At 40.8% G+C, this 26,715-nt stretch overlaps 1 protein-coding gene across 1 annotated transcript; it reads left to right on the top strand.

The window, feature by feature from the left end:
* The first annotated feature begins 13,354 nt into the window (after positions 1 to 13,354).
* LOC141643233 (protein transport protein SEC31 homolog B) lies at positions 13,355 to 23,411 on the top strand. Its single transcript, XM_074452296.1, has 22 exons — positions 13,355 to 14,043; positions 14,206 to 14,269; positions 14,359 to 14,481; positions 14,596 to 14,692; positions 14,780 to 14,816; positions 14,916 to 15,021; positions 15,124 to 15,181; positions 15,513 to 15,610; positions 15,726 to 15,845; positions 17,526 to 17,568; positions 17,716 to 17,834; positions 17,907 to 18,034; positions 18,135 to 18,690; positions 18,823 to 18,915; positions 19,653 to 19,838; positions 19,934 to 20,144; positions 20,833 to 20,927; positions 21,016 to 21,183; positions 21,363 to 21,488; positions 21,566 to 21,851; positions 22,620 to 22,858; positions 22,961 to 23,411. The coding sequence occupies exons 1-22, from the start codon at positions 13,727 to 13,729 to the stop codon at positions 23,051 to 23,053; spliced, it is 3,363 nt and encodes a 1,120-aa protein (XP_074308397.1). The 5' UTR covers positions 13,355 to 13,726; the 3' UTR covers positions 23,054 to 23,411.
* The last annotated feature ends 3,304 nt before the right edge of the window (positions 23,412 to 26,715 follow it).

Genomic DNA, 26,715 nt, shown 5'->3' with positions numbered 1-26,715 from the left:
CCTGAGCTCCGTCAGTAGCATCCTGGGACATTCCAGCATCACCCCCAGCAGCATGCTCAGCCAACACAGGAGAATTCACCTCACCAACCTCAGGCATCAGCATGCTCAGATCAGGTTGAGCGGGGTAGAGCATCTCCAGCTGCTTCTCCTCTTCCTCTATGGCATGCTGGGTGGGAGCCTCCTCGAGGGAAGCACGCATCCCACTGATCTTTCCCCGCCAGGTGGCACAAGCAACGACATTGGTGGCCAGGGAGATCAGCTCAGTGATCTTCTCCTCGGGCCTTGGAGAGTCGGAAAAGTCTTTGCACACCCCCTGGGTTCGAGCCAGCTAATCAGCTCCCTCCTTCAACTTCTTCTTGGTGACAGCAAGCTCAGTCTTCATCTCCACCACACGCTCCTTCGATCAACTCACTTTCTTTGTGCCGGATCTGCAACGATTTCCTTCACTCCTGGTTCTTGGCGCGGTAGCACGACCGTGTGGTCCGCACTATGTTGATCATTTTCTGTTGTAAAGTGCGGATCAAGAGTCTGGGGCATAAATAATCGAAGTCGGCAAAAGAGTTGGGAGGCGAGAATTTAAGCAAGAAACAGAGCAGACAGACGGGTAGAGAATAAAGAATATTTACCATGAAAGCGTTGTGCACGTCATTTTCACCATCTCCTCCGGGGAGAACTCCAAAACGTTTCCTCAACGGGAGGAAAGAGCGGTGATCAATCTCCGGCCGAGGGGCACCTTGTCCACATTCCCAAAGCCTTCTGGAAAATGAGCAATGATGCCTCCACTAGTAGAAGCACGGGGGCTGGCAGGAGGAGTAGGCGGATGGCGAGATAACGGATCGACCTCCGGGGGCACGCGAGCGCTGAGAACTAGAAACTGCAGGAGGAGTCCGAAAAGAGGCGCAGAGCACTCCTCTTGGAGGCGAGAGGCCACATCGGGCTGCGGAAGGTCTCTTTCTTTTAGCACTTTGGAGGATGAGTTCCAGTTGATCGACTTTTGAACCTGCAAGCATACACAGTCTCAGATGGCAGAATGCTTAAAACATCAGCGGCAACGGCATGCAAACAGAAGTGGTTACAAAAACCTTACCAGAAGACATGCTGTGGGCTGATTGAGGAGGATTGGAGGAGGAAGCAGGTGAAAAACCAGGAAGCGTGTCCGAAACTTTCTCTCGAGTTCGAAATGCGAGAATAGCTTGCTGCAGGCAGGGATCTTGGCACCAATACGGGTAAGGTCACAGGGGCCTGCACGAAGACGATGAAGTAAGCTAGTAAGTAGCGAGATAAAATAATTCAGGCGACAGGGAGGCTACTTACTCGAAGTCAGAGCCCACTTCTCGAAAATATAATCAGCAGGAGGCTGGATGGAGTCCTTCCTCACGTAGAAGAAGTCCTCAAACCATTTCTCATCACGGGACTTTGACGCTGTTTGAAGGGAGCCTTTCCATGGCCCCGGAATGAGAACTGACCCCTGCCCAGGGATCTGATGCTATACATATGGGCCAGATCGCCCAGAGTGATAGATTTGCCAGTACTCTGACCAGCGGCCAGAGAATAGAGAAGAACTCTCCAGATGGCGGCAGAGATTTGTGCCATGGCGAAATTGTTGGTAAAAATGAAATCTTGAACAAGTTTAGGGAAAGGAAAACGAAGGCCATATCTAAACGGGTACAAGTAGAAGCAAACCCACCCCGGACGGAGGGCGTCAGCTTTCTGTCCCGGTTCAGGGACGGCGATCTCAACCCCATCACCAAGACCAAGCAAGTTCTTGATCGTCGGAATGTCGGCCAGAGTTAGGGCGGAGTCACAGTCGTGGGGGTGTTTGAAAAGTCCCCGAGAAGGGAAAGTAGGGTCAAGATTACGGTCGGAGGGCGTCGAGGTTGACGAAGACTGTCGAGTTTTGCCCATGGTGGAAAGGGAAATGAAGATTAAAAGAAAGAAAGAAGATGGATTACCTGATGATGAAGACGGAAGAGGGAACAGTGAAGCTGATGAAGATTAAAGGGAAGAAGATTTAGGGTTTAAGAGGAGAGTTTTTTGAAATGATTTGGAGTGATTAATGAGAGTGGAAGAGAGACGTTGGGGTTATAAAGAGGAGAGAGGGAGTTGGGTGCGGAGAAAGAGGAGAAAGGCGGCTTGCATGGGAAGGAGCAAAAGGACGGCGTAGGGTTTTAAATATTTGGTTACGTAAATTCCTTGCTCGATACTTGAAGGCGTACTTCGCAAGAAATTTGGGGAAAACTGTTTGGGCTAAAAATAGCGTAATAAATAAAGCCCACTTGGTGAAGTAAAGATTATAGAGAAGAGGTGAGGAGGATGGGAGCCCGCGGTCAGGAGAAGGGGGAACGGGCTTAAGAAGGATCAAGAGCCCATCACAGTAGGCGCTCGTGTTAAGGAAAGGGGTGTCAGGGAGAAGTTAGGGAGAAGTTAGGGAGATCGGGGAGAATTGGCAAGGGAATCCGGATTAGGAAAGAAGTCTTTATGGAAATAATATCCTCTTTCCATATTCGAGATGGAGTAAATCTAGGGTTCTTACCCTATAAATAGCAGAAGAAGGAAATCAAGAAGGACATTCATTCATTCAACACCCGCATTCATACATCAACACTCAAGATCACATCTCAGCAAATAATACACGTTCATTCTCGATCTTGCAGGCCTGACACCTAGGGTCATCAGGATTAAGCTTCGTACCATAATTGTAATCATCCTCCAATTCATATAGTGCAATACTTGGCAGGGTACCGTCCCTCCCGCGGTTGTTCCCACATTGGGTTTTCCGCGTCACCAAAATCTTACGTGTCAATTTACATTACGCACTTTATTTCCCATTTACTTATTAACGTACAAATCATCATACAATCGGCCAACGAATATAGACTACATTGACCCTAAATCGACTTAGGTAAAAAAGACCTAAACAGTGTTGTTCACTTTTTTGTTGGTTTTCACATAAATGAGTCATATATATGTAATGTCAAGGACGCATAGTGGTCGTGAATTACCGTAATGTCAATGTGGAATAATAATTTATCGACTTGTGTAATAGTAAAGTTGTTTTGATGGTGAACTTTGGGGACGAAGTTCCTTTTAAGAGGGGAAGCGTAATGTCGCATGGGAAAATGACGTAATTATGACAATTTTATGGTATTTTAAAATGGTTGTTTGGGTAATTTCGTAGTAGTTATTGTATAATTGGGTGGTAGTTTATAATTGGTAAATAAATTAGCATGTTGTTGTATCTTGTTTTCAAGTAATTGTCACAATGTTGTCATGTAATTGAATGTTAGTGGTTAAATAATAGAATTGTTGTTGCACGATTGAGTAATAGAGATGAGTTAAAAGAATTAATATGAATGAGTGGAATGAATGATATGTTGTCGTGTATCAGTAATAGAGTTGTTGCTTTTGGGTGTCTTGTAACTCATGGTTGTTGGCAAGTAATCGATGGAGGAATAGCCTGATAGTTGTATTGGTTTACATTTGAGCAATAACATGAGATGAGTGCATAATAGTCGGGTTGGTTGTTCTTGTGTACAATATGTGTTTGGTGATTCAATAGGAAGTTGGTGATTTGATAGGAAGTCGTGTTGTGTAATATGTGCTAAGGTAGATGATGATGATGATGGTTGATGAACATTCATAGCGGGATGGTATTCATGAACAGTTGTGTTGGCCTGTGTTGGGATGGATAGTGGTAGGTTGCCTTGGTTCCTTTTGTTTTTGTGTCGTGGGGGAGGATGAGTCGAACTTCGGAGACGAAATTCTTTTTAAGGGGGGAAGACTGTAATACCCGTCCTTTTAGGGACCCGTTGACTGACATTGACTGACCTTAGACACCTATCTTGATTTTCGGAAACCTTATGAGTGATGACTTGTGACGATGTGAGCTTTGAAGTGCATGTTACTCGATCTAGCGGAGGCTACTCGATCGAGTAACTTGGGAGCTCGATCGAGTAGATGTCACTCGATCGAGTAAGTTGGTTACTCGATCGAGTAACGGGTTTGCAGCGGGGAATTATAAATCGTAAATCGTGAAGCCCAAATCATTTCTCTACCTTTCTTCCTAAACCTAGATGTCGTCATTCCACTTCTCCTCCACCATAATCCCTTTCCTTGAGGCCTTTGAGGATGCTTACACTATGGGGATGGGATGCTTGATTCGGGTAGCGGTCTTGACGCCGGATTGCTTTGTATAGGTATGTTGTCATCATCATCATCGTCATCTTTGTTTTCAGTTATGATTATAGTGGTAGTAATAGACGGTTGTGGTGGTTATATAGGTGGTTTTCATGGTTGATTATTATCTTGTGATCGGACGCGGAATCGCTGCGGTTTACTAAAGGTAGGTCCGCCTACTCAGTACTGTTGATTTTTTAGAGAGTCTGTTGTTGTTTGGCTGGTTTAGTGTCTTTGTTGGTTGGTTGGTTAGTTATGGTCGATTGATTACTACTGTATTGGAATAGTAGTTGGTGATTGTTATTTGTACAGCTGGTTGTGATTGATCTCTGTGGTTCTCGAGGTGCGTCCTCGGCTGAGTGGAGTCACTTGCGGGAGTGGCTTCACGCCCTTGATTCGCCTTTTGTGGAACCCGCCACAGAAGGGATGTGCACATTAAGGAACATGGGTTTATCGCTCGGTTTGATGAGCGGGGCTTAGATGGGAACGGCTGCGGTCCCCCACTGGCAGGACTGGACCTTCGGGCAGTCAGAGGTGTGTGGTTGGTTGGAGGAGGTGTTGTGTGTGTGCGTGTTGTTGTAGTTGTGTTGTGTCTGCTTTTATACCTGTTATCTCAGTTACTGACCTTGTGTAGTTTTGTTGTGTTGTCTTCTTGTGTTGTGTCTGCCGTGATCCACTATGGTGAGCAGTCAGTCTTAGCAGGTTGATGTTTGGATCATAACTAGGTGCTTGGAGGGACGAGTCTACCACGAGTCATGGCAGAAATAGTTTCACATAGTTGATAGTAGTCTTGAGTTGTATCTTTCATATCGTCTGTTAGTTTTAAATCACTTGTAATATAACATAATCGTTCTTTTATCGACATTTGATTGTTACTGTCCTCGGGCAACCGAGATGGTAATGCCCTTATCTGTTAAGGAAGGTCTTGTTAAGGCTCCTTGGTAGATAGGGGTGTTACACCGGGTCCTAGAGAAATTCTCGTTTATGACTAGGTCGTCCTACTACACATGCTTAGTCTAATTCAATTTCGTACCTCTCGACTTATAGAATGAATTAACAAACTTAATCTACGATTACGGCCAATAACCAAAGATTAAACAATATAATGCAAACATGCTATAGAAACTATTTTAATATCATGACACATGTGATTAGTTATTTAGTATGACTTCCTTTATCCCCTAGAGAAGATATATTACTCTTGCATTATGTAAATTAAGCTAATGATGAACAAAATTATAAACATAATGATAAGGAAATAGTACTAGAAATAAATTACCTCAACAATGGAAATGGAGTTGGAATTGAAGAACAATGCTTGAATAGAAATTGTAATACAATATTGAAATGCTAAAGGAAATGTAAATAACATAAAGAAATCTAGCCTACATTTTATTCTAAAACTAAGACTAAAATATATATGAAAATGTGTGGAAAAATGTGTGTAAAGGTGTAAAAGAAGATATGCAAAGTGTGTAAAAGTGTTGAATTCTACACCCTTTATATAGGAAATGAGGGGTGAAACTTAGAGTAAATACAAGGGGTCAACCCAAATATTTTCTCTTAATTGCTTGATTAATTACCAAAAGAATCCTAAGTGAGCTATTAACTCAACTTCAATCCTCCGGTTAAATGTTTAGTGAACATCCTAAGAGCATCCAATGAACATCCTAAAGCTTGCTTCAAATCTCTTCACTTCTTGAATAAATGCCAAGGGGATCAATTGTGAGCCACTAATTCCATCTTAATTCACTTGGTTAAATGTGATATTAGCATCCAAAGTTTCACTAAGCATCCAAAGTTTCCACCTTAATTGGACTTCAAATCTTGGGCTTGACTTTGCATAAGACCTTATTTTGCATTTCTCATTTTAATCCATATCTTTATGCATGCAAATCCCTGTAACATCTCTTGGTTGGTCCATCATGCTCTTCTATTTAGCCTTGCTTCTAATGTTTTCAAAATATCTAGAATTATGCTCTTAAAAGCTCGAATACCTACAAAATATGACAAACCATGCAAATACAACTAGAATGCAATATTAGCTCAATAACACTAAAATTAGTGCAAATTAGCATATAAAATAGAGCTAAAATATGGGGTTAGAGTGTATATAAAATGGACTTATCAAAATACTTGTATGAAACCGGCAGAGTATGAAGATAGGAGAATAACTATACAATTTTTGGCTAAAACCGAGTTCAGATGAAGATGAATTATGAATTTGAAGTTTCGAACTTTAGGTGATCTACAATAGAGATATAAAAAGGGTTAAGGTCAAGTGAACGTAAGGGGTGAAAAAATGAAACCCTTACCTTAAGTGTAAGGGTATATGAAATAAGAGTTCAAACAATAACACCGTTTCATTAAAAAACGGCGGTTTAGAAGGAATTGAAGTTTGATATACAATTATGAGTATTATATATGTTAGGGTGCAAACCCATGTCCCACATCGGTAGAATAAGGATGAAAGTTCATCTTTATAAGTATCTACTAAATATAATAGTACGAGGCCTTTTGGGAAGGAGCTCAAGAGTAAATCCGTGACGGTTTGGCCCAAAGCGGACAATATCGTACTATTATGGACAGTGGACACAGCCACACAGGTGCAGTAGAGGCCCAACACGAGATATTCACGCTTCCGCACAACAATATATGCGACATACTAAATGCTTGCTTGGATTGAGGGTAAAAGAGAGGGAATGATGATACCGAGTTTATCATACTCCTTGGTATGCAAACAATATTTATAATCTCAATACCAAATTAATGAATGTAGTAGGATAAGGAGGTCGATCCACAGAGACGGTGTTTGGCTCTTAAAAAGATTGTTTGTTTCTTAGTTTAGTTCTACTCGAAAGCAAGTTGGTTGGTGATTAACGATGAATTATGACTAAAACAAAGTAAACTGCGACAAATAGGTAAATGGCAAAATGTAACTCAATGAATTAGGAAACTAAGGTATTTTGGTTCACTAGTGTAGGATATGGTTGACTTATGGTTATAACTAAGGTAGCCTAAGAGTAAGATCAAGGAAGGTCTTCACCTCTCGGTGCAAGACGGTCCTCTTAGACTAGGTTGGGTCAAACTCTCGCTCTAACCCTCTCTAACATGCTATTATCACACACAAACTCGACACAAGCCTAAGTTCTCACCTAAGCATGCAAAAGAAGATGAAGGAACTCAAATTCTCATTCAAGCCTTCCAACAAATACTTGGTACGCACAACAACAAAACTTTTAATCAAAGACTACCCTTGTATCAAAATCAACAATCAAACCACAAATAACCTACATAAGATCCCCCCATCACCCTAGCAATACACTACTCAAACATGATTATGAAATTGAGAACAAAAGATGAGAACTTTAACATGAAAATAGGAAGAACAATCATAATATAAAGGCAAGTGATTAAACTACAATCAACATGTAAATAAATGAAATGAAATGAATTTATGAGGAGAATTGTACCAACATTAATTAAAGGAGGAACCTTTGATTGAAATAAGGAGGATGAATCTCTTCTTCCTTCAAATTGCAACCCACTAATCTAAATGTAAACTAATGAGAATTGTAGAACTTGAATAAACTAAAGATTACAACTTTTGATTAAAGGAAATTAAAGGGAGAAATATTAGGGTTCTTGTTACAATAATGAGAGAGCTAATTATTCTAATCTAATTGGTGAGAGTAGAATTGTTCTAAGGTAAACTATTTGTTGGTGTTTTGTGTAGTAATGGTGGCTCTCTTCGTCCTGCGGATTTGCTGCTTTATTCTTGGGATAGAAGGCGTGATGTGTGTGCCGATTTGACAGGGTTTTTCCCCTTGACTCAGACTGGGATGACGGATTTTGTGCCTGGTCGGGTTGTCACTGATGCAGCTCAGCGTAAGTGTGCTAAGTACGGGGATTTGTGCGCGGCAGCTGGTTATGGTTTCCTTCCCTTCTCTTTCTCTTCGCTTGGGGAGCTGGGTTCGGATGCTGTTGCCTTGCTCAAGCGGATCCAGAAATTCTCGATATCCCAGGGTGCGGGGTTCGGGTGGCCGCTTACATTTTTACTAGACTTAGCTTTGCTGTTGCTAAGGGTGTGGGAGCCCAGATTGTCTCTCGGCTCCCCACCAATTTCATGTAAACTTTTATTTTTCTTTTAATGAAAGCTGCGCGCATCCTTTTATAATAATAATAATAATAACAATAATAACAACAATAATAACAATAATAATAACAACAACAACAACAACAACAACAACAATAATAATTTCGCTGTTATGGAGGGGTTTGCGGCGTTTTCTACTTTTCAGGTGTGACTGTCGCCTATTTTGCGACCGTTAACAACCTGCGCCACCACCAAGTGACCATCAGACCTCCAGTCGCCGGTCATTTCAGTGGTGGTTGACGGCGCTGCATTAGGTTCCTTCCACCGATGAGGATCTGGATCTGAGTGAGCTTAACCTCCGCCAATGTCGGCGGAAGATTTGTGATGGCCACTATACTGTTGTTGTCCGGGTGCTTTCTTCCTCTGGTGTTGCCCCCTACTCCGATGCCACTCTTGCGGCCCTGCGTGAGAAGCATCTTGTCGCCCCGCCTCCTACATTACCTCCTTTGTCTGGGGATCATCATCCTCTGGTTGCTTCTTCGACGGTGGTCTGGATATGATTCGGAGTTTCCCACGTGGTACTTCTTGTGGGAGGGATGGTTTTTGTGCCCAGCACCTTATGGACTGTTTGAGTGGCGCTGTTGTGGCTAACTCTGACGATTTGACCGCTTTTATTACTAGGGTGGTTAATCTTTTTTTTGAAGGCCGGTGTCCTCTTCCTCTGGGTGAGTACATTGTCAGCGCCCCTCTCACGCCACTCGTTAAACCGGGTGGGGGGTTCGTCCTATTGCTGTTGGTACAGTTTGGAGACGGCTTGTCTCTAAGGTTGGTGCTTCTATGGTTCGTCCGTCTTTATCTTCTTATTTTGATGGGCTTCAGTTCGGGGTGGGTGTGTCCGGTGGAGGAGAGGCTATCTTGCATGCCTTGAACCTACTCATTGAGGATCGGGGCTCGGGTGGGGCTTTCTATGTTGCTTTGGTTGATTTCGAGAATGCGTTCAACCTTATTGATCGTTCGACCATGCTTCAGGAGGTCCGCCGTCGTTGCTCGGCTCTCTCCGTTGGGTGGAATTTTGTTATTCCACCCGGCCCCCCTTTTTATGGGGAGCACTGCTTGTGGTCTTGTCAGGGTGTTCAGCAGGGTGATCCATTGGGCCCTTTGCTTTTCGCTTTGGTTTTGCATCCATTAGTTTGCAAAATCCGGGACACTTTTGACCTCACTTTGCAGGCATGGTACTTAAATGATGGCACCATTGTGGGTGATACTTTGGAGGTGGGGAAGGTCTTGGATTTGATTATGGTGGATGGCCCACGTTTTGGATTACATCTTAATGTCTCCAAGACGGAGGTCTTTTGGCCTGTTGAGGATCCTCGGAGTCGGCTTCCTGGGATTTCCCCCCTTCTATTTCTCGGCCATTGCATGGTGTTACGGTTTTAGGTGGACCTGTCAGTGCTTGTTCTGATTTTAGCAGTGGGGTTGTGGCGAAGAGAGTAACCAGGACCATTGAGTTAATGGATTTGGTTGCGAGGATTGAGGACCCGCAATGTGAGTTGCTTCTTCTTCGAGCTTGTACTGGTATTTCCAAGCTCTACTTCTCACTTCGTACTTGCTCCCCTAGTGTTTTTGGGTCTGTCCATCTTCCCTTTGATGCCGCTCTTCGTTCTAGCTTGGAACGTTTTGTCACAGCGTCAAGGCCGGGTTTTGGGGATTGACAGTGGCGCCTTGCTACATTCCCTTTTCAGCTTGGTGGTCTTGGTGTCTATGCGGCGGGAGATGTTTTATTGTATGCTTTTATTGCGTCCCGTTTGCAGTCTGCTGGTTTGCAGGCTAAGCTCCTCGGCCCTTCTGGTATTGTAGCTGTTGGCCCTGCTTTTGATGATGCCGCGCAGGTGTTTACTGAGACTACAGGATCTGATATTTTAGTTAACCCTAGTGAAATTGCTGCCCCCAAACTTATGAAGAAATTGGCAGATATTTATTTTGCGACGGTTGTTGCTGCCTCAGAGTCTGTTTTCTCTTTTACACAATGCCAGCTTGATTTATGGCAGTCCCAGCAGGGTTCTCACTCCTCTGACTGGTTACGTGCGGTTCCTATCTCGGGGTTGGGTCAGACTATGAACGGGAGGACTTACCGTAGTGTGCTGGGGTATCGTCTTGGTGTTCCGTTATTCACGGTATCTAGGCCTTGTCCGGCTTGCTCTCGGGTTTTTGCGGAGGATGTTTTTGGGGACCACGCTGTTTCTTGTCTCTTTTGGTGCGTGGGCGTTAAACATCGGCATAACCTTGCCCGGACACTCTTTTCGACATCTCGCTATAGATCCCAGTATTCTGCGGGAAAGGAGGTTGATATCGGTTTAGTTGATGGACATGGTGGCTCTCTTCGTCCTGCGGATTTATTGCTTTATTCTTGGGACGGGGGCGTGATGTGTGCGTTGACTTGACAGGTTCTTCTCTTTTGACTCGGGACCGGATGACGAATTTTGTGCTGGCCGGGTTGTCGCCGATCTTTGCTCAAATAAAGTGTACTAAGTATGGGGATTTGTGCGCGGTAGCGAGTTATGGTTTCCTTCCTTTCTCTTTCTCTTCACTTGGGAGCTGGGTTCGGATCTTTTGTTGCCTTGCTCAGCGGATCCAGAAAATCTCGGTATCTCAGGATGCGGGGGCTCGGGTGGCCGCTTACATTTTTACTAGACTTAGCTTTGTTATTGCTAAGGGTGTGGGAGCCCAGATTGTTTCTCGGTTCCCCACCAATTTCATGTAAACTTTTATTTTTTATTTTAATGAAAAATAATAATAATAATAATAATAATAATAATAATAATAATAATAATAATAATAATAATAATAATAATAATAATAATAATAATAATAATAATAATAATAATAATCTCATGAGAAATCGACACATTAGACATCCGCATATTACAAAATGAAAACAAAACGGGGAAGGGGATAACGGGTAAAAAGCACCAAGGGTGTCCCAGTCGGGTGGTCGGCCGTCGGTGGTGGCACGAGCTGGGAGGTTCCTGGAAAGTGGAGGATTTTTGCACGTATTCCCAACCGGCTACAAGGGCGGCGGTCGGTGACTCGGCTGGGGATGCGATTTGCTTCAATTTTCGCACAAGGGAGGAAAGGGGGTGTTGGGAGCCGGGTAGGCGGCAGACGGGTGCCCGTCTGGGAGTGCAATTGATGCTTTTGTTGATGTTGGGAGCCGGTCGGCCGGTCGTCGGTTGCTTGCCGACAGGGAGGTCTATGGAATATGAATCAAATAATTGTTGTTGTGCGTTGGGAGCCGGGCTGCAGGGAGCCGGTGGACCGGCTGGGGCAACATGTGTTGCATTAAATCGGTTTCGGTGTTGGTTTCTCTTTGGAGGTGCCGATTGGTGTTTGTGGTGATATTGGGCTGCTGCTGGTACGTCAATGGTGGTACGGAGTTCCGGTGGTCACAAGAACAAGCAAATGGTGCTCGGGTTTGGTGAGGGGAAGCCTGGTGGTTGCTAGTGGATCGTTGGTGTTGTTGTTGTTGCCGGTGATGAATGAGGGATGTCAGGCTGCTACTTGTCGATTTTTGATGGTGGCTCTATGAGCAGGGGAGTCGTGATCTGGGCACGGTGGAGCTGCTGCCGTGGAGATGGAGATTGACGGAGTTGCAGGTTCAATGTCGTTTAGTTGCTGCTGCTCCTCGTTGAATTAAGCACGGGCTGCTAAGTTGTGGTTGATATGTGACGGAAATGGAGGCTTGATTCCGGGGAGTCATGGTAATGCGTGATGAATGGTGGAATGGTGGTGGAGCTCCGTTGTGATGCTGTTATTTGGTTTGTCGTGGTGGTGCGTGAGGTGTAATGGTGGTATGCAGGTGTATGAAGATGGTGAAATTGGTTAATGGTGGTTTGGGCATCAAAAGCAGAACGGAGTAGGCGAGAATGCGGATTCGGGTTGAGCAGGTGATTGTAAAGAGTGTCGTTGTTTGTCTGGTGATGAAATGCAGGGGGAAGGAGGAGGATGATTAAGGTCTTAGTCAAGATTGGCTTGACTTTGACTTTGACTCATCTCCACTCCTTGACTCGTTAATTTCGTCTTGCAATCCCGTCTCACCTACACACAATAATATTAATAAATAAGTAACAATAATACTAATGTAATATAAAAATCCGACTAATTATTAAATTTAACTAAAACGACTAATTATTATAAATTAGTAAATAAAATGAGCTAATTAAACATTTAAGCACGCAAAACCGAGGTAAAATAAGAGAATAAGACGGGGCTAAATCGTCCTAAATTAGGACGATATCAATGAGTATGTGAGTGATATATGAGGTGCATTTTTCATGTTTGGTATGAGAGTAACTATTCACCTCCTGAATCTATTATCCTCATGAAAAGGTAATAAGTTACCCACCCTCCCCCCTTGGTAATGATGAATGGAGTAAAACATCTCCTCCTTAATCATTACGCTTATATATCAAACCTATCACCAAAGAACTCATTACCATGTAATTAATTTCCTTAATTATCACCCAAATAAAATTTACCCCTGATTATTCCATGGATTCTAGGCAACAATACCACTTACATGTCTATTAATAGGGACGTACGATCACATGTGTACTTTATTTTTTGTTTTGTTTATCATGCCACTCACATCATGTTACCGCGGACAGATCATATTGGGTTCATATTTTATTCAGGTAAGGTCATTATTGAGTGATACGTCATGTCAAGCTCGGTTTAGGTCATCAATGGGCCATGTTATCGAGTGTTAACTCGATCATCATCAAACTAATTCGTTATCGAGTCATCCATCATATTAAGTCGATATTGGATCACAAGCCATCTCGCATCAAATTGGGCCAACTTCGGACAAATGAAAATCATTATTGTGTCGGGCCTAGTCGATTTCGCTTCAGCCAATTTTCCGGTTATATGATATCGTGTTTCAGACAATATGAGTTGAGGTATTCAAATCAGAATCACACTTGCCGGTTTTTGATTAATGGTACAATCACTTAATTTACCCCATTACAAAAAATAAATAAAATTGTACCTGTCCTAATTTGTAATCATCCCGTAGGACGTGGCAAAACATAATTGGTGAGATGATAGAATGATACGTTTAGTTAGGGAGAAAAATTGATAATGGTACGAGATAATACATTAATACTCCACACACACACACAAATGCAAGTGAAAATCGCAAAATAAATCCCATCCAACAAAAACTCCAAAAACACAACAAATATTGAACAACTCATATATACTCTCATACCACCAGGGAGAGGAGGACGAAAAACGAAGGAAGATCGAGTATAGTTTGATTAGAGAAACGCGATCTTCCGATCTAAACCCTAGAATTACTCCAATTCCCCCAATTCTTAGATCTCTCCTCTCCAATTGATTTTACAAATCAAATCAATTGGTGATTTGGGGAAACTTGAACAATTTCAACAAACAATGACGTCAATTAAAGGCGTTAACAGATCGGCCTCGGTTGCGTTATCGCCTGAAGGTCCGTACATGGCGACGGGTACTATGGCAGGTGCTGTCGATATGTCTTTCAGCACTTCTGCATCTCTTGAGATTTTCAAGATCGATTTCCAGTCTGATGATTATCAACTTCCATTACTTGCCGATGCTTCCAGTTCCGAACGATTTAACCGTCTTTCTTGGTCGAAAAGTATCCCCAATTCTGACGAGTATTCTCTTGGACTCATCGCCGGTGGTCTCATTGATGGTACCATTGGTCTTTGGAATCCTGCCCCTTTGATCCGGTACTTTTTGATTGATTTTCATCTTACGTTTTGTATAATCTGTTGAGTTGATTTAATTTTCATTCAATTTGATTCGATTCGACTATTTTTGTGATTTTGTATACAATGTGTTGCAATGCCTTGTGATTGATTGTTGATCTTGGGATTCGGGGATCCTTTCAGGTCTGAGTCAGATGATAAACCGATTGTTGAGACTGTTGGGCAGTTGTCGAGACATAAAGGGCCGGTAAGTTGCGGTTTTATTTGTTGTTATGGTGTCAGTTTTAGCTGGTTGGTTCAGCATTGTGATCGTTGTTGTGTTGGTGTAATGAGTAGGTCCGTGGTCTGGAATTTAATACGATGGCACCAAACCTGCTTGCTTCTGGGGCTGATGATGGAGAAATTTGCATTTGGGATTTGGCTGCTCCGAAGGAGCCTTCTCATTTCCCTCCTCTTCGGGTATTTACCTTTACGAATAAAGTATCTTGGTGTCGGGTTTAAATGTCAGGATATTTGCTGCATAAGTAGATATACTCTGTAAGTTGTGATACTAGCTGAGAAGTGTTCTTGCAGGGAGCTGGGTCCGCTGCTCAGGGCGAAATATCTTTCTTATCCTGGAATAGCAAGGTCCAACATATCTTGGCTTCTACGTCATACAATGGAACAACTGGTGAGGAGGTGTTTTATTTTCTTGCAGGTTCAGAGTTTACGATATTGCTTTAGACTATATGACTAATCAGCTGGATGTTTGTTTCAGTTGTTTGGGACTTGAAGAAACAGAAGCCAGTTATCAGGTGAGCGGGAGTGCTCACTACTTCTTTTTTCCAAGTTCTTCATAGTGGATATTTTTGTTGGTCTTAACACGTATGCTGTTGATTCTTGTCAAACGACAGTTTTGCAGATTCAACCAGAAGGCGTTGCTCTGTTTTACAGTGGAATCCTGATGTTGCAACACAACTTGTAGTTGCATCAGATGATGATGGCTCACCTGCTCTTAGGGTATCTCCTTTCTTTATGGAGTAGTAATTAGCTCCTTTTTTTATTAATGTTTTTTTAAAGATGAGCGTCCTTCCAATTTCTTATGTTAATATGTGTGTGCAGCTTTGGGATATGAGAAATGTTATGACACCAGTGAAAGAGTTTGTAGGCCATACAAAAGGTATTTATTTCTTGCTACTTCGGTATATGTAAAGTTAGTGCTACTGTTTTCGCTATTGAAATTTGCATTTTCCTGAGACTTTATCTAGTCTTAATTTGGATGATTACTTTCTGTGAAGGGCCTGAAGGCTACAGCGCTTGTTTTTGAACTTTGTTTCCTTTTCTTTGTCTTCTTCCCCGATTGCTTCTTAAAAGAAACATCCCGAAACTGTTCTCTTCTGTTTTCAGGTGTTTCGTAGCTCTCTCTGGTGTTTCAAGCATTAAGAGATATTTAGAATGATTTTCACTTTTGTTGTATGTTTCTAAATTTTATTCCCTATTTCTCCTGATAGGTGTAATTGCGATGGCGTGGTGCCCAACTGACAGCTCTTACTTGCTCACATGCGCCAAAGATAACCGTTCAATTTGCTGGGACACTGTTTCTGGAGAGGTGTAGCTTCTTTTGCGTATAGCATGCATAGTTTGTATCAGTAGATGTTCACTTACTCTCTCTCTTTTTTATCTGACATGTGAGGTTCGCTGGTTCGATTGTTGTAATATTGCAGATAGTTTGTGAATTGCCTGCTGGGACAAACTGGAACTTTGACGTGCACTGGTACTCAAAGATACCTGGGGTCCTTTCAGCGTCATCTTTTGATGGAAAAGTTGGTTTATACAACATTGAGGTACAATTTATTGCCTGCGTTGCAATTTTATTTGAATATTCATTGTATATGTCAGTTCAGAATTATAGATCTTCTTATGAATATCTACTTACTAATAAGAGAATCAGCTGTTTTATCGTGCCTTTGACATGATAGCTTGTATAAAATAGAATAAATGACGAAAGAACCTCGTAATCGGGGAAAATAGCTTGGATTCATACAGCTAACTGACTAGTTTGAGCCCTTTCCAGCTGTCTTTGACCCTGACATTTGCACTCTGGGTGACAGTTTTTTTGAATACCTGGCACCTAGTTTGATCTGTTTGTACTCTTTTATGCGCCATCTGGCACTTTCCTCCCTAAGGTTTATCTTACCGTTTCCTTTGTTTTCCTTCACACTTTATTTCTTTTTGCATTTATTAGTGGTTCTCTTCTGCAATATTTCTCGACTATGATTGTTATTTTTTTGTTTCGTTTTGTTTTGCAGTTGTTCATTTTAATTGGCGTTGTTACTTATTAGTTTTGGAATTAGTTAATTATCTAGACAGAGACCAATTTAAAGTTTGTTTAAAAAGCGTGCCTTGCGTGTGCTGAAGTATAAGGCTCAGTGCTCAGTGAGGTACTAGATAAAACAGCTGTGCGAGCCTTTTAGATAGCGTACAAGCTATGCAATTTTCATATATTTCTTCTCGTTCTTTTATTATCTTCCACTCTTTGCCACATTATCCTTTTAGCTCATTAACATGTTAGTGCCCTTTAAGATTCAAAAAACAACATTAGTGTACAGATTTTTTTTGTTGAAAGTACAAAGTTGTTTGCAAAAACAATGTACGTTTTGTCTATCATGTACTCACTTTTGCCTCACGCCTTGTAAAACTAGAGTAAACATTATTTTTTGACATAAGCCGCTTGTTTGAGTAAGAATCTTATGGATAGTGCTTGGTTGTTATTAAATTATTATGTCTAAATGATTATTTTCTCTAAAATCACATTCAAAATGTGGTGTGAACTTTTTCCAAAAATGAAAAAATATCTAAAAAGGATTTTTAGTTAACCATGGTTAATGGGTTTGTTACACTACCGATTTTACTTCGTAAAATGAATATGTGATTTGCTCAAAATAGAGCATAATTCAGTATAATTTTAATTAAACATCACATTTTTTGTATTTGAATACGTAATTTGTGCGAATCGATTCGCGATTCAGTAGATGACTTAGCGAATCCAGTAACCTACAATCGTGTATGGATTTATTGATAAACTTATCTTAATTTGCTAATGTTCATTTATTTAGCTTGGGGCCATTCTCAATGCATCCAAAAAATGCCTCATATATATGCTGATTGATTGTTTTTTCACACCTATTTGTTCTTGTAGAATTTTTTTATTTATCTTTGTATTTTGTCGTTTTTTTCTTTGCCCCTAGACCCCAGCTATTCTTTATATATCCCTTTTCACCATTTTACCACATCTTCATCACGGTTCCATATGGTGGCTCTTGTCATACAACCCAAAATAATTTTGTTTTAAGGGTATGTTGATGTTGCCGTGTTTGTCATATCACTGCTTCACGTGTGGATCGGTTATTCCCTGCTTGTAGGCTGCTACTTGAATCTATTTGTTCTGAGACCCTGCCCTGCTAATTATGTATATTTTTATTTTGATTCTTTCTTCTACTGAAATTTCATTTTGTGCTCTGTAGGCTTGCAGTCGTTATGGCGTCGCAGAAACTGACTTTGCGCCAGGTATAGAATTTACTGGGCTAGCGATGGTTTGAGTTTATAGTCGATGTAACTTGATGTAAAAGACTAGAATCAGACTGCTGTCAATGTGTCAGATATGTAACTAGTTCGTAATTGCCCTCGCTTGACTTTGACATTTTTTGCATTCAGCGCCACTGAGAGCTCCAAAATGGTATAAACGTCCAGCCAGTGTCTCTTTTGGATTTGGAGGAAAGCTTGTTTCATTCCACTCAAAAATCCCCGCTACTGGAGCCCCTGGAACTTCAGAGGTAATATCATTACTAAAATTTGGGTACTTTATGGCGGTGACAGCATATAATAACTCTATCTCCTTGTTATAGGTTTTCGTGCATAGCATTGTAACAGAAGACAGTTTGGTGACTCGCTCTTCCGAATTTGAAAATGCAATTCAAAATGGAGAAAGATCTTCGTTGAAAGTTTTGTGTGAAAAGAAAGCTCAAGAATCTGAGTATGTCACTTGTTTATAATTTGATTACCATTATTTTCTGTATTCAGTCCTCGTGTCATGTGGGTGTCATTACTATGGTACTGCTTGGGTTTGTTTGCAGGTCCGATGATGATAAAGAAACATGGGGTTTTCTGAAGGTCATGTTTGAAGATGATGGTACAGCAAGAACAAACCTTCTATCTCATCTTGGTTTCAAGGCACCAGAGGAAGAGACTAAGACTGTTGAAGCTGTTGTATCTCAAGAAGTCAATACCCTTTCGCTTGAAGAGAATGGGACAGATGAGACGGCATTTGTAGCTGAAAAGGAAACCGCTGCCTTCTCCTTTGACAATGGAGAAGATTTCTTTAATAATCTTCCTAGTCCTAAAGCTGATACTCCAGTGTCCACTTCAGGCAATTCTTTTGTGGGAGAAGTTGTTCCAAGTGAGGAACAGGGACATCTTGAATCTGATGCAGCTGAAGAGAGTGACGATCCAGCCTTTGATGATGCTGTTCAGCGTGCTTTGGTTGTTGGAGACTACAAAGGTGCAGTTGCTCGGTGCTTATCTGCAAATAAAATGGCTGATGCTCTTGTTATTGCTCATGTCGGTGGTGTTTCCTTATGGGAGAGTACTCGTGATCAATACTTAAAGACGAGCCGTTCACCTTATCTCAAGGTTTGTGGGAGTCTTGCGTTGCGTTTCCTATGTTGAGATAGTGAATTTGTCAACTGAAACCACAATGTTCAGTTCCACACGAGCATCTTTCATTAAATGTCCGCCTTTGTCACACCGAGGTTTCTTTTGCAGGTTGTATCGGCGATGGTTAATCATGATCTAATGACTCTTGTGAAGTCTAGACCGCTTAAATCGTGGAAGGAGACCTTGGCTCTTCTTTGTTCAGTAAGTTGTCTAACTATTTATCTGGCTGGTTTTATATTGCAAATAAATTATACTCCCAACTATTCACTTATTTCTTCCCTCTTTCCTTATTCATGCTAGTCGGATTTTCTTCCCTCTTTCCTTGGAATTTTTTTTGTGGTCCAAATTCAATTGCATGTGAGACAGGGTATTTGTGTGGTCCAAAATCATTTCCTTATTTCTTGTGCAAAAATGATAAGGGAAGAAATGAGTGAATAGTAGGGAGTATATCTATTTAGAAGCAGATAAAAGTCACCGATGTTCAATATTTCCGAGGTTACTGCTGGGGTGAGCTTTGTTTCAGGCGTTAATCTTTTAACAGGATAATCTCTGTTGTTTTTGAGGTTTTTTATTTGCCTGTTATCTGTGAGTGGGGATCCTTTGTTCCATTTGGTGTCCCAATATGTGTGCCACTCCAATCACCTTCTAACACATCAACAAATTAATATAATAATTGCAATATTTTATTTTGCAACAAGTGATGTGTCAAGAGTTGAGTGGAGTGGCACACACAATGGGACACAAAAGTGGGACAGAGGATCCTTACTGGTTATCTGTGTCATGAAGTCCCTAGTTTTTCACTTCTCCCTCCTCTTTTTTAAGCCTTCTTTGCATTTTGTAAAACTGTTACTTTTGGTAGCATGACCGTGGTTTACCATAGGTTGTGTGGGTTGCCCCCAATATTCTTGCTCTAATTTATTCAGCTGCTGGATTTCCAGTTTGCTCAGGGAGAGGAGTGGACAATCCTTTGCGATACTCTTGGTTCAAAATTACTGGCTGCTGGTAACACACTGGCAGCCACTCTGTGCTATATATGTGCTGGGAATATTGACCAAACTGTTGAGATATGGTCACAAAGTCTGTCAGCGGAACCTGAGGGGAAGTCATATATTGACCGTCTCCAGGTAAGCAAATAGCTTGCTGATCATGTGTTGCGAGTTTCTTATGTGCAAATTTGGCTTAACATTTTTTTTGCTCTTTCCCCTGTTATGTTGCCCAGGACTTAATGGAAAAGACCATTGTTTTTGCTTTAGCTTCTGGGCAGAAACGATTCAGTTCTTTCCTGTGTAAGCTGGTTGAAAAATATGCTGAAATTTTGGCCAGTCAAGGACAGTTATCCACAGCAATGGGATACTTGAAACTTTTGGGGGAGGAATTATCTCCCGAGCTTGTCATCTTGAGGGATCGTATAACTTCTTCTTGGCAAACAGGTATATTGTCGGCAGTTCACTTGTCATGGTAGAATAACACTGTAGCACTACTTGTCCAAAACAACTGTTGTATATTTAAGAATCTTCTACAAGTTTGTACTTCAGACTGGCACATTTTTTTGTCGTCTCATTAATTGCAAAAATATTTTTCTTTTCACAGTGATCGAATCATCCGGTATATGTCTACTTTCGATTGAATTTGAGTGGTTTAATTGTAATTTTTTCAAAATTGAAGTTGTGATGACCGAGAGCCTCTTCAATTTTTAATAAAGTGAAACAAATTGGTGGTTCTCTTAGCTCTAAAATCTGAAGTACCAAATCAAAATGGGGTTTTGAAAACACTTGTGATTTATGATGAAATAAAGCAATATGACTTGCTAAATTGGTTGTAATTCATTTAGTGCGAAGTAGCAGTCATTTAATGCAATTTTTATGATGTGTCATCAGGAAACCACTATTAGGGGTATTGTTGTGGTATAAATTGATGGATTTTAAATGTGACTTTAGTTGTCTTAAGCTTAAGAAGGCCATGAGGGATGCTACAGATTTTAAAACAAATATAATGTTACATGACTTTCTTTGTTTGTTTGATTCTGTTTCGTGTTACAAAAAGTGAGAAAGTTTGTTTTTTTGTATTTATGTATGAAAACATAATTGGCCATTTTCTTATGTGTTGTGTCATTTGCAGAGAAGGAAGCAGAAAAGCCTATGACCTACGAACATCCACAAGTTTCACCAGCACCTGTATATGCTGAGCCAAACAATTTACATTCTTATTACCCGGTAATTTATTATTTATCATCTTCACTATAGGCCTTATTCGACATTATAACTCTCTTTCATGTAATTATAAACATTGTATTTTTATCAGGAGAATCCAAGTTCTCATATGCAGCAGCCAACTCCTACTCCTGGCCATTATGGTGGTTATCAACAACAGCCTTACAGTTCAAATGATAGAAGCTACTATGCTCCTACTGCTTTTCAACCACCGCAACAGGGATTTTTTGTGCCATCTCAAACTCCATCTCAACAACAAGTAATATTCAACTTGGATCCTATTTTTATAATTCTATGGACATAACGTTGTTATATTCAAAGAGCTAAAAAAGATTTTTGTGCTGTTTATTTCTTTGTTCTGGATGTTAGATATACATATAATTCTGTTTAGTGTAGATCTGGTCTTGATTTGGATTTTTTTTTTTCATTTCCTTGTAGCCGAACTTTCCTCCACCTGTTAGTGCTCAACCTCCCGTGAAGCCCTTTGTCCCGTCTCCTTCTCCAGGAGTGAAGAATCCAGAGAAATATCAGCAGCCTATGACATCACTGGGCTCTCAGCTAGGGGTATAGTTTAATTTCTATCTTATACCAGAGTGCTATACTGCTATGTCAATAAGACTAACAATGCTAGTACAATGCAGGCGCCTGCAAGCTCTATGTACCAACCTGGTCCCGCCGGATCTGCTCCACTTGACCCCATACCCTCTCAAGCAGGATTTCCTGGCCAAATGTTGCCACATGGTGTGGCACCAACCCCTAACCCTAGGGGGTTTATGCCGGTAAATAATCCTGGCATGATCGGTCAAAGACCTGGAATGCCTTCATCACAACCTGCCAGTCCTGCACAACCAACACCTGCACAGCCCTCTGCTGCTCCTGCAGCTCCACCACCAACTGTCCAGACTGCTGACACTTCAAATGTTCCTGGTAAGCTCAAAGTCATTCTTTGTAATCCTTAAATTCAATTGTAGTTTTAAGATTATCCGCGCTATTTTTTTTCTCCATTCTATTTATATTTTTTATGATTTGACTAGAGGTCAAGTTCTTTGATTTAGTGATACTATCATTATTACTCCTTGACGTCAAGAATTTACCCGCAGTGATACCACCACTCTCGCTATTGTGTCCCTTAACTAGGGATAGTATAGGGAGTTCACTCTTTTTTTACTAGATATGGAAAAGGGGTCAATTATTTTGGGTGGACCAAAAAGGAAATGGGTATAATATAAATAGGATGGAGGGAGTATACTCCTTCAATGTTGCATTGGGGTGTTATTGTCGGTGGGCCGAATTTGTCAATGGAACATGGAGTGGTTGTAAATTTGTTTCCTTGCAGAGTGTTGACATATATGTGCATCAGCAGAAGCATACGATTAATCATGCTTAGCATTATTTAGTGGTTTTAGGCAATTATGTAAGCAGGGTTTTTGTCATTTGAACGTAAGTTGAGGTTTCAAGATAAGGTTGTGTAAAGTTTTGATAATAAGTGGTGTTTTAAGACTTCGCCAAAACTTTTGCTGAAAGTCTTGCAAGTTGCAAGCCAATTATGCCTTTCACAAGCATATAGTTGGTTTGCGAATGGGATGGAAGTGATGAACTTCCAAGTTCCAAGCCTTGCTTCAATGGCTGGGATCCCTTACTAACAAAGTTGTAATAACAAAGTGTATGTATTCTGATTGTCTCTTACTTTTGCAGCACACCAGAAGCCTGTTATTACCACATTGACGAGGCTTTTCCATGAAACATCTGAAGCTCTTGGTGGGGCTAATGCCAATATTGCGAAAAAGCGGGAAATAGAGGATAATTCGAAGAAGTTGGGAACTTTATTTACAAAGCTCAACACTGGTGACATATCAAGGAACGCTGGTGACAAACTTGTTCTAATTTGCCAAGCTTTAGATAATGGAGATTATGCCACTGCCTTACAAATTCAGGTAATTCTTATATCCCGAGAATTTAGAATTATCCTTTTTTTTTTGTTAGATATTTTGTTAAGAATGGCAAAGGTTATGATGCACAATGATGCTGATGAGCAGGTACAACTTACAACGAGTGACTGGGATGAATGCAGTGTCTGGCTTGCTAATCTAAAGAGAATGATTCGGGCTAGGCAGAACGTGAGACGATAAGTTAAATCCGTCTTTGCTTGGGCATATATTTCGAAATGATGGGTTTGGCAACTTTGAATCTGTTTTCGCTCCCATGTACACAAAGGATTTGTCTTCTTTAGATTGGGTTTAAGAGCTTTTGTTTCGCTGAACTTTGATAGCTTTAAGATAAGCCTTTTGGTTTGCGAATTTGAATGGCCATGTGATTTTTGCTTGGAGCAGCTAGAAGGTAGATATCAGGACGTCAGTACATCTCTCAATTGATTTGCATCTCAAAACTTTTGTAGTACTATAATAGAGTTTTGGCTTTTAATCAAATTGTTATACCATAGGATTTTTTTCCTTTGTTCTTTTAATAAAATTGTTTCGATACCTGTTATTTTTGTGTATATTAGTTGAGTTTTTTCATTGTATTTTCTTGTGGAAATTCCTTGACATTTGGTAGTGCCATCTCTAATTTTCAAACTCAGGTACTCTAAACTACTTAGATAGTGCCGTTTTCCTGCAATCATGTTTCATGTACCGAACTCCTCCATTCTGCACGAACACATTGAGTACCATCTCCGATTAGAGTCTGAAGTTGATAGAACCACATATTAAGGATTTCAACTCTCACGGGAGTGCGTTGTCAACTTGTGGCCGAGGCCAGCACATCGAATGGGACCAATACATGCATGTACTAATCTTTTAGGTTTAAGTATGAAAAAAGTACTTAATTATTGAATAAAATAGTGTCACTAATCTGAAATTTTGTTGATTACCCTCATGTCACTTAAGTGGAAAATAACTTACAAAAAGTAGAATTACCTCAAGCTCAGGAGTCAAGACACCATTTAATCTGACACATTTTTTTGTTTTAAGATGACATCCATCTTAACCCTAAATCCATTAAGCATGCGAGTATAGTAGATGAGAGAAAAGGAGGATGTTTAGGGTCTACTGGTCCAAGACTCTCAAGTATCTAACAAAAAGTGTGTCCTATATGTGCAAGTGATAACATATTTGACTCGTTTTCATCTTCAGACGGTTATTATCGTCCTAAAAGAGACTTGATGTTTTACCGTTTATTCAAAGGAATAATCGAAAAATAGCGGGCATTTATTATTCATTTAGGTTGCATGTATTGTTATGTACTTGTGTTTGGTTATTTTAGGTTTGTTTCAAGTTTGTTTGTACTTTATTAGGAGTGTCTCTTGGATCTTGTTTTTTTCTTTGCTTTGAAGAGATTGGGTTGGTTGGGTGGATTACTAGATTTGTTCGATCCCTTTCTGTTGATGCGTGGTCAGAGTGTGTCATGGTTGGGTTGGATGAGGTGGCCGAAATTACATAGCGGTTAGTGCTACTTATGTTAGTTTTTTGCACTTGTTTCAAATTATGTCCGCTTGGGAGGCTATGGTTTAGTCGCATGGTAGTAATATTGAGTAATATTGAGTTATGTATGACGGTGAAGGTGACTATGACCTTGTTCTTTTCGGCTTATTTAGCTCAATTCAATTTAGTTCAGTTCGCTTTAGCCCAGCTCGATTCAGTTCAGTTCAACTCCCTTCATTGAGTGCAACTTAGCTCAACACTACTAAAATACTTGCATTATGCAACGATATAATTGTGTGCTCGAAAAAACCGTCGATGTTTTACATATGCGATAGCCGAGAGGGAAAATATTGCGACGGATTTGCCGTACGAGGAGACATGCGAGTTGCTTCAAGCTTTTAAGGAAGAGAAACGATGATCCAGAATTCCAGAAGGTGGCGAGGAAGGCAAATAGGATGTCCGGTGGGAATTGGGGGGAAAATGAGAAACCACCCCAATTCATACATTAGGCCGAAGAAGTTCGGTTCAGGCTTTTAGGATATTTGGTAAGATATTTTATTTTATTTTCACAATTTGGTTAACAATAATAGAGAATTTGCTTGTGATGTTGTTACGCCTTTTTTAGAGGTCGATGACCACGCCTCGATTAGATGCTGGAGGTGTCGAAGAAAGATAAGAAAGACAATTAGATCATTCCTCAAGCACTAGAAATCGACGTGAGACTTTGTGTAAATTTTTTATTTATTATCGTAATAAGAATTTAAGATAATTGGGTGCTTAATAACAAAGTGTTGTTTTACATTATTCCAGACTGAGTATTACTAAAGAAGGAAGAGGCAATCGTCCGACGGAGAGAAGATGACATTGGACGAGTACTGGTTATACTTCGAGGCGGTTGGCGGCTTTGATCATAAGATGCGAGTATACGGGAATGGGAACGTAGGCTTTGATCACCCGATGGTTTCTTCGTATTCGTCGAGTTACTTGGTACGAATAAGATAATTTAAAGCCGAAGGAGCAATTAAGCAAACTAGAAGTTGATTGAACTTTTTTTTTTAATATATAGAAGACGCTTTCTTTCGCCTATTCTTTTTGCATGTTTGTTTGTTGTTGGTTCCTGCTTTGCGATATTAACGTGGGTTTTGAAGAGCTTACTTGCCTTAAAGGGTGTAGAAGACATAGGACGAACTGAGCAAATATTGTGTAATATTTTCATTAATTGTGTTAAACAAAAGAGAGTACAATTTGCAGTATATATGCAGCATACAACTTAAACAAGTACACTAGATAGTACTCACTAGTTATAGACCAGTGGACAAAGACAGGAAATGTCAATTCTAGCTGACTCTATTTTTGCTCAACATTGGATCCTTTTTGTCTATGTTTAAGAAGAGAGTAAACTCTCTTTTTATGCTTTGACTTGTCTAGGTTTTCATTTCCTCGACTTGTACTATCTTTACATCCCCCTCAAGATGAGAGTGGAGGCTGGACGAAACTCCCATCTTGGAGAGTAGGCGGTGGTGCTGAGATATGGGACAAGACTTGGTTAGCACGCCAGCTACTTGATCTTTGGTATTAACATAGGAAGTAGTAAGAAAGTCTTGCTGTATCTTTTCTCTGATGAAGTGACAGTCTACCTCGATGTGTTTAGTCCGTTCGTGATAGACTGATTGGCTGCAATAGCCAGGGCAGCTTGATTGTCACATTTCAAATGTGTTGGACTCAGATGTGTGAGTCCTAGGTCTTGTAATAGCTGAAACAACCAGGTAACCTCACAAGTGATCATTACCATGGCCCTGTATTCTGCTTCAGCAAATGATCTGGAAACAACTGTTTGTTTCTTGGATTTCCATGAGATAGGTGAGTCTCCAAGGAGAATGCAATAGCCAGTGGTAGATCTTCTACTGAATGGACATGATGCCCAATCTGAGTCACAATAAGCAGTAAGTTGAACTGCAGAGTTTCTAGCAAATAGTGGACCCTGGCCCGGTGCATTCTTGAGGTATCTAAGTACTCGTCTGGCTGCTTGCATATGATCAGAGGTGGGAGCATGGAGGAATTGACTCAAGAGTTGAACTGAGTAGGCAATATCAGGTCGAGAGATGGTTAATAAATCAATTTGCCAACCAGTTTCTTGTAAAGATCGGGATTTAGCAAGGGAGTCCCTTTGCCTGGTTCAAGTTTGAGAACTGGGTTGACAGGGAGCTATATAGCTCTGGATTTATCCACTCCAAAGTCTTTCAATAAGTCTAAAGTATATTTCTTCTGAGCAATGAAGATCCCAGTTGTGCTCCTTTCTACTTCCAATCCCAAGAAATATTTTAACTCTCTTAAGTCTTTCATGTGAAAGGAGACATTGAGATGATCTTTAA

This window comes from Silene latifolia, chromosome 2, assembly GCF_048544455.1.
Source record: "Silene latifolia isolate original U9 population chromosome 2, ASM4854445v1, whole genome shotgun sequence".
Lineage (NCBI taxonomy): Eukaryota > Viridiplantae > Streptophyta > Magnoliopsida > Caryophyllales > Caryophyllaceae > Silene > Silene latifolia.
Note: the sequence above shows the minus strand (reverse complement) of the source record. Positions and strands in the feature narration are given on the sequence as shown.

Coding starts and splice junctions, on each gene's coding strand:
- LOC141643233 (XM_074452296.1), top strand. CDS start 13,727: ATGACGTCAATTAAAGGCGTTAACAGATCGGCCTCGGTTGCGTTATCG. Junction 15,182..15,512: donor GTTTGTAGGCCATACAAAAG/GTATTTATTTCT, acceptor TTCTCCTGATAG/GTGTAATTGCGATGGCGTGG. Junction 20,145..20,832: donor AACTTCTTCTTGGCAAACAG/GTATATTGTCGG, acceptor TGTCATTTGCAG/AGAAGGAAGCAGAAAAGCCT.